The 12,842-nt window shown below is 38.1% G+C and overlaps 1 protein-coding gene across 4 annotated transcripts in view; it reads right to left on the reverse strand.

Annotated features, from left to right (window-relative positions):
- Positions 1 to 12,842, reverse strand: part of NUBPL (NUBP iron-sulfur cluster assembly factor, mitochondrial) — a 74,947-nt gene that overhangs the window by 11,134 nt on the left and 50,971 nt on the right. For all 4 annotated transcript variants that reach the window (XM_070755825.1, XM_070755834.1, XM_070755852.1 and 1 more), the window contains one exon: positions 10,862 to 10,947. In XM_070755825.1, coding sequence (XP_070611926.1) covers positions 10,862 to 10,947 — 86 coding nt within the window. The remainder of the gene's footprint in view (positions 1 to 10,861; positions 10,948 to 12,842) is intronic.

Here is a 12,842-nt window from a genome sequence, read left to right on the forward strand (position 1 = left end):
AGAACAATGGACTAATACACTCCAGGAAATCTTTTGTGTATCTATGTATGTATGATGAAGAACAATTATTATATATATTATGTTGGGAAAGCAGAAGTCATATATTGGGTGTTCATCCCTGCTACACAAAATTAAAAAAAAAAGGAAAAGGTTTTGAAGTCAGTCCAAACAAACCCTTGGTAGTCCTTCCCCAATATTGTCTATTACCACAACTGTTCTGCAGTACATGTGCTCTGAGTATGTATTAGTATACTGGATATATAGGTAATCCTCAGATTATGATAGCAGTTGGGATTAGGTTTGTAACTACATGCCAATTAGCTTGACATCAGTTGTAGTTAAAATGATGGAGACTCTACTCAAAAAGAGGATAAATCAGCAGCTAAAAAACAATAACTTATTGGACCCAAATCAGCATCAGCATTGTATTGGCAGTTCTGTGTTAGCAAAAACTTCAGAAGAGAAGGATTTAGGGGTAGTGATTTCTGACAGTCTCAAAATGGGTGAGCAGTGTGGTCGGGCGTTAGGAAAAGCAAGTAGGATGCTTGGCTGCATAGCTAGAGGTATAACAAGCAGGAAGATCCCGCCATATAGAGTGCTGGTGAGACCACATTTGGAATATTGTGTTCAGTTCTGGGGACCTCACCTACAAAAATATATTGACAAAATTGAATGGGTCCAAAGACGGGCTACAACAATGGTGGAAGGTCTTAAGCATAAAACCTATCAGGAAAGACTTAATGAACTCAATCTGTATAGTCTGGAGGACAGAAGGAAAAGGGGGGACATGATCGAAACATTTAAATATGTTAAAGGGTTAAATAAGGTCCAGGAGGGAAGTGTTTTTAATAGGAAAATGAACACAAGAACAAGGGGATACAATCTGAAGTTAGTTGGGGGAAAGATCAAAAGCAACATGAGAAAATATTATTTTACTGAAAGAGTAGTAGATCCTTGGAACAAACTTCCAGCAGACATGGTTAGTAAATCCACAGTAACTGAATTTAAACATGCCTGGGATAAACATATATCCATCCTAAGATAAACTACAGGAAATAGTATAGGGGCAGACTAGATGGACCATGAGGTCTTTTGCTGCCATTAATCTTCTATTTTTCTATGTTTCTACTTGCTAGGAATGTGGTCATAAAGCATGCCATCATATGTCTACATCACTTAGCAACAATCCCAGCAGTCCCAGTTATCATTGTAACCTTGGGAATATGGTTCATTAATCAGAAAGCATCTTGAGTCCCAGATAAGGAGCATGGGAATGCCATAGGGTGGGCAGACAATACATGACCAAATAAAGGCGGGATGAAGCAGAATGCCATGCTGTGTGAGACAGCAAATAAACATCAAGGGAAGCAGGACACCATGCCAGGTAAAGGACGGGAAGCTTTAGACTTAACAGACAATTTGTGCTGTAACAAATTGTAACAGATCCCTTCCCCATTAATTTGGCTTGGGGGAAACAGGTAGGGAAAGTCACAAATAGGAAGGGTGAGGCATTACAACTGTCAGTGTGAGCAAGTTGTTAAATGTTCAAATTGCAATCATGTGGCCACAGGGGTGGGTGCAAGACCAGAACTTCAAATTGTAAATACCATTCATTCAGCACAGTAGCAAATTTAAAAGAGTTGCTGAATGACTGGTTGGTAAACAAGGACTGCCTGTACTTCCTAGAGAGAAATATAGCCAATTGTAAATGAGTTTGCCAGACACTCTTTATATTAGAAATTCCAGCTTGCCAATTGGAAATTCCAGCTTGTGTCTGCGTTGAGAACTACACGTTGAGTGCGGTTGGTTAGCCAGTTTTGAATCCATCTGGTGGTGTTGCTATCTAACCCACATTTTTGAACTTTATCTAGTAGTAGGTTATGGTCTACTTTATCAAATGCCTTACAGAAGTCCAAGTAAATTAAATTGACAGCATTCCTCTGGTCCACTAATTTTGTCCCTTTGTCAAAGAATGCAATAAGATTAGTCTGGCATGATCTGTTTCTGACAAACCCATATTGGCTAAAAACAGATCATGCCAAACTAATCTTATTGCATTTTCTTGCCAAAGTTATTAAGTGAATCACTGCAGTTGACTTAACTGGCCGCTAAGTCGAATCTGGTTTGCCTGTTGAGTTGCCGGTCAGAAGGTTGCAAAAGATGATCATCATGACTCCAGGAAACTACAACTATCATAAATATGAGACAGTTGCCAAGTGTCTAAAGTCTGATCACGTGATAATGGAGATGCTACAACCATTATAATTGTGAAAAGGAGTCATAAGTCACTTTTTAAAGTGCCTTTGTAATTTTAAATGGTCACTAAATGAATGGTTAAAAATCAAAGCATACCTATAATTAGCATACAGATTAATAAATAATTAAAATTACACGTTTAAATGCATAACTTGCAGAACACAAACAGCAGTGGTGAAAATGTGGGATTCTCCCCACTGCAACAGGTTGGGAGAAGTACCATTGCTAAAGAACTCTCAGATTGACAAGTTGGGACAATAATTTACATCTTCAATATGTTACATATTTCTCCTATTTCTGCAATAATTTCAGGAGAAGGAAATCCTTTCAGTGTTTAGTTAAAACTAAAAATGGGTTTGAAAACAGTTTTAATCTCTCAATATTTACACATTTCAGCTGGAAATGAAAATACAGACAACAGACATAATTAGCATGCAAAATCTGAGTCAACTTACAGCAGTAAACAGTCATATGCATGACTGGAGGTGGGGGAGCATAATTCACGCATAAGTAGAGGTGTTTTAAACAGTTGGCATTGCACTTATACACCTAGGCAGAGACATGTCACTTTTATATTTAAAACAGGTTTTAATGTTCAGGGCAATTGACAGCAACAAAAACTGTCAAACATATCCTTGGCTGCAAACAATGCTATATAAGTCTGCAATGGGCATATATATGTACAGCAAGGTAACCTTTCCATGCACACTTTTATCTGATTTTTGGATCAGACTTGAATACCCTCAAACTTTAAAGCAAGGGTTTTTAAAACTTTAAGACTTGTAGATTTCAAGTTCCAGAATCTCTGCAAATTGAAGTCCACAAATCTTAAAGTTGCCAAGGTTGGATACTCCTGCTCTAGAAGGATTTCTTGATCCTGTCCCATGCATACCTGCCTCGCAAACACACTCCTTTCTTGGTTTATTTGTTTGATATGAATGTTATTTACATTAGTCATTATTTATCAAACTTCTGTAATTAGCCTTTCAACTGTCATTTTCATAAATAGTTTTGGTTTACATTACCAGAAGAATAGTTACGGTGGCAGATTTCCTTATAAAACTTCCCTGGGCCGATCAGTGTTCAAATTGCAGATCAAGTTGTGACCTCCATGCTACCATAGGTTGAACAGCTTGTTTCCACATTCGTGGAAATGCAAAGGTTTCAGAAACAGATTTTAGCTCACAGGACTGACAAAATTTGGTGAATATTTCACTTTTGTGAAGGATTCCATATGTATCAATGCTTAGTCACATTCACATACATTTTAGGAAAAAACAACAAAACACTTTAGGCATAGCTGCAATTTAAGTAGCAAAATAGTTGCTATCATTTAATGTTGCATTTGTTCAAAAAACCTTTCTATGCAGCTAACATTTCCTTTCCTCTAACTTTTTTAATATATTTTTAATTAGAAAATAGATTGACTTACAGCATTATAATACATTATATTACATTCAAGAAAACAAAAATAAGTTATGCACAAATAGAGCAAATAAAGGGAAGAAAAGGGACAAAGAAAAGAAAATTACATTAAAAACCTTGTTCTCTATTTAATTATTTTTGCTTATTTCTTTCTATGTCTTTGCAGTATTTCATATTGTTGGCTTAATTACTTTCAAATTCATACTAATATATTATTAATTGTTACTAGTACATTATATTAATAGTAAAAGGTAAAATATCAAAGCTAATTACAAGCTAATAGTAAAAGATAAAATATCAAAGCTAATTACAATTTATTTGAACAATTTGTTCTTAATCAAATTAGTATAGCTCATTTTCCATAACTCAACAAAGATTAAAGTCATTTTTGATATCTGAAATCTATCCTATCCTTTCCTCTAACTTTCTAAAGCAGGGACTGCTATCTTTGGCAACCTTAAGACCTATTTCAACTCCCCAAGTTCCCTAACTAGCATGTGTTGGCTGAGGAATTCTGGAACTTGAAGTCCACAAGTTTTTCTTTCTCTTTCTTCCTCTTTCTTTCTTTCTTTCTTTCTTTCTTTCTTTTAGTTTTATATGCCATCCCATGGGATTGGGACCAAGGGTGGCTTAAAATTGCCTAGATTTAACAGCCCTGTTCTAAAGCATTTGAAGCCAAATAGTGGTGGCCTTCATATCTACCAACTTGAAAGAGTGAGAATATTGAGCTGTCCAATAGGAAAAAAACAAAGGAAAATATTCAGTGAACTGAATATTCACTCTGAACCTGTGTGTCACAAATTAATCCATTCCTTTTATTCTCCATTTCCCATAACAGGAAATAACACTAACTGCTAATAGCAGTCGTTCCATGATACTTTGATATTTGAGGGAAGGCTATTTTTAAATAGCCATCCACCTTGCTACCAATCATCAATAAAATGATAGCATATTGGTGAAAAGGAAATAATGGCAAAATTGACTGCTCCACAGAGCTCCACCACACTGCCAAAAATTATTTGAGTTTCAGGTAAGTTTGAGCAGAGACAAAAAAATAAATAAAAGATTTACAGTAGTCTTGTGGAGAAATTGGGAGCTGGTTAGGAGATCCGGTAATGAAATTTAATTATTCATCAGATGAATGATTATTATTAGTAATTGCATGCTAAGATTATCAAACACCTCCACTTGATCAATTAAAGCTATGCCCAAAGTCGTGTTGGTGAATTGATTCCACAGTTGTTATGGTTTCAAATTCCTTTTAAAGATACATTAATTGTTTATAGGTAAAGCACAATTATCAAACAGAAAATAGGAATGAGGTGGACAAATTTACTTAGAAGAAATTATTAAGGGTATTTAAACAAAAAAAGGATGGCGAAGAACTCTGAAATGGACTCTTCAAACCAAAACAATGATTAATATAATTGATAAATGTTGAATTAACATGCAGTTCTTAAATAGGGGGAAAACAGTTGAATGGTGATAGATTAAGAATTTATAAAAATCTGTTAATCACAGGACCTACTACCATAGGATGCCAATATTAGCTACCAATACAAAAAGGGATTAGACAACATCCAGTAAGATTAATTAAAACAGTTTTATATTCATATCAAATTATGTCAACAGCAGCTACTGAATAACATAAATAAAGAATACAGATACTGTATCACTACTATTCAGGTTCTGCATTCCTAAAGGCACCTAATTGGCAAAGATAGTAGACAGGATACATCTGTCATGTCCAGCACAAGGCTTACATTTTTGCATTAAAGCCAGGAGAGTGCAAATCTTTGTTACTGACTTGCAACATAACTTCTAGAGAGGTCCCATTAACTTTTAGTCTTAGCTATTTCATAATGAGGCTTCTGTTTTGTTCTCAGGGACATTCTGTCCCAGATACCAGATACTCTGAGTAATTCTGTGCAGAACTGGGAAAGATAAACAGCTTTTTAATGGATTTTTATTAAGCAGTTTCTTGATTCAGTAATGATGCTATCTTCTTTTATTTTCATTTTTTTTTAAAAAAAAAAAACCTTCAGAAATACCAGTAGCTCTGCCAATAGAAGTTATCGCCTCTTCTGTTTCTTATTTCTGATGAAAGCTACATGCAGGGGGGAAATGATCTATTTTGATCTGTGATCAAGCCTGGGTTTTAACAACACTAGCATAGGGTAGCATTATCTTTCCAAAAATCTAAAACTAGGGGGAAAGCTGTTGCTCCTTCTGCTATCTTCTCAACTGTCTATTTTAGACTGTGAGAATTATTTAAACTGGGAGTCTTAATATTCTGTTTATGGGATATTATAAAATATAACATATGCTCCTTAAGGTGTGTGTGTGTGTGTGTGTGTGTGTGTGTGTGTGTCTGTCTGTCTGTCTGTCTGTCTGTCTGTCTGTCTGTCTGTCTGTCTGTCTATGTCTGTCTATATAATTTCTCATTTCATTGATGCTGAGTTGCTTTGCAGCTCTGCTTGAATTTATTCATATTAAGCCTACTTATACATTAATCATTTTAAATATCCTAAACTTTAGGATAAGATTCCCCAAGCTCCTTGGGCTAGTGAGCATATTAGGCATGTTGACTACCAGTGTTACAGGTCAATGTTTGTAGGTGTTGCTTTAATCCTCTTTACCCACCAAATTATTATTAGTAGCATATTTATATTGAAAGCATCTTTTAAAAAGGCATATTCACAAAATGGTTGCCTTGGCAGGTACTGTCTTCTCCCCCATCCATTTATTTAAAGGGGAAAAAAGTTGAGTACCAAAAATATGTCAGGGGACACATTATGGCCCCAGGCAACACCCCAGAAAATCAAGGTCTTACTTTATTTTGCATTAAATATATTTACAGTGTTTATTGCCTGGATTATATTTATGTATTCAGTTTGTTTGTTTGTTTGTTTGTATTTGCCTGCCACAATTAAGAACCTCTTGGTGGGTTACCATCATAAGAATAAAACATCCATGATATAATTACAGCTATATAACAATAAAAATTAAACCATAAAATACAAAATCAAAAAGCAGTAACATTACATGAGTTTTTGAGGCTGGAGCAGTTTAATCATTTCATTAAAAAAGTTATTTTCATTTCTCTCTGAAGATTATTTTAGAGCACATTTTCCTTTTTTAATTTGTGTTAGATTTTTACATCGTTCACTTTTTTAGATATAATTATTACCACTTTTCCTGATGCATTTCATATAATGATTTGAAAACTGTTTAATAGAATTGGGAATAAAACGGTTCCCACCTTTTCTCCTCTGTATGAGTAAAAAAAAACTCATCATATTTTGGGTCACATTCCAATCTAGCATACAGTGATCCCTCGATTTGCGCGTTCTCGATTAGCGCGAAACGCTGCAACGCGATTTTTCAAAAAATATTAATTAAAAAAATAAAATATTAAAAAATAAAAAATAAGTCCATGCTAGTTCTCTCTCTCTTTCTCTCCCTGTTGCCGGCGTGGTATATGAGAGAGAAAGAGAGAGGCAGAGGTCGGGCGCATTACCGGGAGGTGGAGGCGGCGTGGGGACGCTGGGTGCCGGGGACTCCGAGGAGGGGGTGGACGTCTGTTCCCTGAATGGAGACCGCCGGCCGCTCAATCGGGCCGGCAGGGAACAGAATGGAGCCTTCCGCGGCGGGGCTGGTAAGGGGGGGAGCCGAGGGGGGAGCCGAGCCCAGCCCCGTAGCATTCGCTTTCCTCCCGCCGGCAGCCGACTGATCGTGGGCTCCTTCGCAACCTCGGAGAGCTTCCTGGTTTTCGTGAGCTTTCATGCCCTGGAAGCTCTCCGAGGTTGCGAAGGAGCCCACGATCAGTCTCGGCTGCGGGTGGGAGGAAGGCGAATCCCCCGTGGGCTCTGTTACATCTTCCGCTGCCAGCCAGGCCATGCTGGCGGCAGCGGAACAATCGCTGGCTGTCAACTTTTCTTTTTAAAACTGGGCAGGAGCTGACTTGCCTCCCCAGTGCTAAAAAGAAAAGTTGACAGCCAGCGCTGCGACTGACGGAATGCTGAGCCTCCCGTTCTCCCCCACCTCGCCCCTTCCGGTTTCGGCGTTTGGAGTCCGGCGCTGGGGCCATGCGGGGCCGCTCATCCAGGGGGGCGTGGACTGGCAAGCGGCAAGCGGCAAGTGATCTGGCGGGAAGACCAAGGGAAGGTTCCTTCAGCCGCCCAACACCTGATCCGCTCCGCAGCGCGGCAGCAGCGAGGAGCCGAAGATGGGGTTTCCCCTTTGCCTTTACCCCATCTTCGGCTCCTCGCTGCTTCCGCGCTGCGGAGCAGATCAGCTGTTGGGCGGCTGAAGGAATCTTCCCTTGGTCTTCCCCGCCGCCCACACGCAAACTCCACCATCTGCGCATGTGCGGCCATGAAAAAAATGGCGCACATGCGCAGATGGTGGTTTTACTTCCGCATCCAATATAACGCGGAAATCGGTTAGCGCGGGAGGTCTTGGAACGTAACCCCCGCGCTAACCGAGAGATCACTTACTATCATTTGCTGTCAATTTAAAATTTCCAGTATTTCTAATATAGGTTTATTTCTCGTATGACATCTGGAGCAATATATATCCATTAAGAATATATAATACTGAAAGACTGGGATTTTTCAGCAGGCAAGCCACATTTTTGTGTACTAAAGGAAAAGATTGAAAGCACTAGGCCTGAAGATAGCTTTTAGTTTCCACATCACCTTACTATTGGAGTGATGATAAAAGAACTCTAAGGATGTTCTTTTAATTCCACTTGAAAATAGCATTCAAACTTAAGGCTTAAATCCTCATTTGCTTAATAGCCACAATACTAATTCCAAAGTAACATACATTTCTTGACATATTGATGCACATATGAATTTCAGCCTAATTTTTACTTCAATGCATTTAGAATTCTAAAGGCTACATTCACAATTAATTTGTCAAACTATTTTATTTATTTGCTATATTGTAATATTCATCAATATTTATTCCCTAAACTTAGAACAAACCAGAATATCTGTTTGGTTTTTTAAGTGGCCAACATCCCTATGTGGGATTAGTATTATCAAAATAGCTGTTATGCACTGGAAAAATAATAATAATAATAATAATAATAATAATAATAATAATAATAATAATAATAAATAATAATTTATTAGACTTGTATGCTGCCCCTCTCCGAAGACTCGGGGCGGCTCACAACAACAATGGAACAATACAGATAGAAATCTAATAATTAAAAACTGTAACTAAAACCCATTACCTTAAAAACAATTGATACTACACAATCATAACCACATTTAACTTTCAATGGTCGGGGGGGGATACACTATTTATCGCATGCCTGGTGACATAGATAGGTCTTAAGGCTCTTGCGGATGCTCATAAATGCACAGATATTTTCTATGGCTTCACAATCCCTCGGGTATACTTATGGTATAAAAATTATGGACAAAAGAGACTTAGAGCTCTATAATTTGGAATAAATGTATTTGCTTTGTAATTGGTTTCGGGCATAAATTTCTCCCAACTCTTCCTTGAGATGTCATAGAATGAATATAGGCTTTTGGCATGACACCGACTGGGCAAAGGCTATAACCTTATGTTGGAAGTCCAGCCAAGTACTATGCCTGAGAGTCTAAATTGACATGGGGCCTGGAGGTCTTCTTGACAAAAAGACTGCAAAATGCACACTGCCCAGCAAAATTTCTACGGGTATGTGATGTAGCAAAAATATGTTATTAGTAGATGACTATTTGCAAAGGCGGGAACATCTGATGTGATCAGACAAACTAGTAAGACAACTGCAGGAATATTAAAGGAGGACAAAACATTAATAGAATTGCAATTGCTTCCATTCTAAATATGGCTGTAGTTACATGACATTTTGATGAATTGTTAAAAATTCACCAATTAATATTCAAACATTTTGCTACTGAACTATTGTAGGCTTTTTTTTAACAGTATATAGCATATGGAGTGATTTTCATTTTCAGTATACTGATATTAGAGAAAATTGTCAACATCTGAAGACCACTAGCTCCCAGACTGTGAATTATGGTATCTTGTAGGACTATGTATCTTGTAGGGCTATGTAACAATGCAGAAACATTGCTCAGAATGAGATGTTAGGGAAATAAATATATGACTGAAACAGAAGAAAGATTTAAAGCAACATCGCCAGACTATACTGTACTCTCTTAAATGGTGCATGGATATACTGACACCCAACTGATGACTTGTAGAACAGATTGAGTGGCAATGCAAAGGCGGCCACAAGGAACAATATTTGAGGTGGTCACTCAGTCATTAGCCCACCTAACTCCCTCCCTTGCCAAGTGTGATTAATAAGCCACTGTGCCCCATTCAGGCTGGCTCTGCTATTTGAACAGCTGCTGCTGGCTCACTACCAGCCTGGCTGTTGGGCTACAAAGTTGTCAGTGTTTTTGCCTTCTCCTCTTTGTAGCAGGGTAATCATTATAAGGAACTAAGAATTCAGTCTTGGAGTCCTGAGACAAACAATTCCTTTGTTTCTTCTTCCTTCGGCTAAATTGGCTTCAATTTTAATAATTCTTTATTCCCAGATCTGACTTCGATAGAATAAGCAGCTTAATAGAACTTTCATGTGACAATGCAAAAAACCCAACATTCACAAAAAAATTCTTGGCTGATTTTTGTTTGCACTATCTGTCTGCTGAAGTTATAACCTACCTGAGGCCTTTCCCCCTAAAATTCATGTATGTAAAAGCAGTGGAGACTTGGAAGATAGGAATTAGAAATGTAGGAAAATCCAAAGCAGTGAAAGACTACATTAATTGATTGATTTTTGTACATTCTGGTATCTTAGGTATCACTGAACTGAAACTGACTTAATTAAATTTGACTGGACACTTTCAGTCAAAAGATCAGAAATTTATTACTCAACACAGACACAAACACACACACATATACAAACACACCCCAAATGGCATTACTTTCATAGTAAGGAAGGATACAGCAAGGACAGTAGTAGGGTACAATGTAATGAAAGCTAAATTGGCAATGAAATACTATCAATACCAATGCTTATATATCAGAATGTTCTATGATATTAGGAATAATTTAAACATTATTTCAAAAATGTATCTTGCTCTAGGTTGTCCATTTCTAAATTAAAAATATATCCATAATCTAGCAGAGTCAAATAAGATGTACTTACTGGCACATTCACTTTCCTGAACATCTCAGCCCCTTTATGTGCATCCATTAAAGCTATATCCTGTGGAGTGGATACAATTACAGCCCCTAGAAAGAAAGAAACCCCAGGAAAAATCAATATTGTTTTGTTTCATTCAGGTGCTTCAATTCCTAGAAGAATCTTTAATAGGCTCAGAAAATAGATCTCTAATTAAACATTAATGATGGTTATGCTTTAAAAACAGCGTTTCCATTCACATGTAACGGGATTGCCAATTATCACCAATTTCCCTGATTCCTTAAGTCCTAAATGACATTTGTTGCAAGAATTCATCCAACTCCAAAAACTGATTTTGTAGAAACCGGACTTTATTTGATTTTTTAAAAATTATCTAATAAGAAAGAAAATACATGATTTTTTTTAAAAAACCAGAAAATTTAGCAGATTTTTAGATAGCATCATTTTTAATAAGAAAAAATATTTTAGAAATGATTATTTTGTACTTATTTTGTTGAAATGCAATGAAAGTAACGTTTTACTTAAATATATTGCCTCATTTTGAAAGTGATTAACTCAACATTTTGAGATACAATTTATCTCAATATGCGACTTTGGAGAGGGAACATGAACATATAATCGAAAGATTGTTCAGCAGTGGAAATAGAAACATATGACTTCAACTACTTAGTGTTTTGCAGAAGTCATTCATAAAGATTCATATAGATAAACTTTAATACAGTGGTACCTCTACTTAAGAAAGCCTCTTCTTAAGAACTTTTCTAGATAAGAACTGGGTGTTCAAGATTTTTTTGCCTCTTCTTAAGAACCATTTTCTACTTAAAAACCTGAGCCCGGAAAAATTTCTCAGGAAATTTGAGAGCGGCACAAAGGCCCGGCCAGTTTCCTACCATTTCTCCTTTAATCCCAGCCATCTCAGGCTTTTCTGGGCTGCTGGAGGAGCCTTTTGGTGGCACTCCCCCTTTTGCTCGCCTGTGTTACCCTCTCTGGCGCAGTGTATGGAAGGCAGCCTCGCGCCGGGTGTATGGGAGATGCATGCTCCTCCTCGCTGCCTCAGAGTCCCTCTTCTTTTTTAAGCCTTAAAGTTTTAGATTTTTTTGATTCCCCTCACCTCACCTTCTTCCTTCGGCAGCGACTGTCCTCCTCCTCTACTTCCACCTCCTCCCACCCAAATTCCAAGCTTTTATTTCTTTTCTAATGGGTTTGCATGCATTATTTGCTTTTACATTGATTCCTATGGGGAAAATTGCTTCTACTTACAAACTTTTCTACTTAAGAACCTGATCACAGAACGAATTAAGTTCTTAAGTGTTGTGGTTCAGCCTGAGGCTGCTCAGGGACCGGCTGTGTCTGTGCTGGCTCCATGCCCGGAGGAGGATGACAGCGAAGAGGAGGGGGCTGAACAGTCGGATGGGGGAGAGGAAAGTCAGGAATGGGACGAAGGAGAACAGCATCAGAGCCCCGGGGGGGGGCTCTCCCCAGCCAGTAGCTTGGAGTCATTAGGTGATGAAGCACAAGCCGTCATTGACATGCGACAAAGACGGTCAGATCAAAGAAAGGAGCAATTAAAGAAGTATTATCAGCACTGAATTAGGACAGCTGGGCTTGGGTGTGGTCCTCCTTAGCAGGGTTTACAAGGCAGGCAAGCCCTTGAAGCCATGTGGAGTGTTATCAGTTGGGGTTACGGTGTGCTGCTTTGTTCTCGGCGTCTCTGTTACTGGCTTGTGGCCCAGCAGTTTGGAAGACCCGTGGGAGGTGTAGGTCTGCTATCTACAGCCTCGTTTTGGCAGCAAGAATCCTGTATTGCTGCATGGACTTTTGCCTTCGTGGATATATATTTGAAGATACAGCGTTTTCCTGTTTGTAAGGACATTTTCTGTTACCTGTGTTTTTCTTGAATTTTATAAACTGCCTTTGCCTTTTATCGGTGTGTCTGGATTCTCTTTTTGGGTTGGTATTGGCTTCCGGAGTGTTGTGGTTCAGC

Source organism: Erythrolamprus reginae, chromosome 1, assembly GCF_031021105.1.
Source record: "Erythrolamprus reginae isolate rEryReg1 chromosome 1, rEryReg1.hap1, whole genome shotgun sequence".
Taxonomy (NCBI): Eukaryota; Metazoa; Chordata; class Lepidosauria; order Squamata; family Dipsadidae; genus Erythrolamprus; species Erythrolamprus reginae.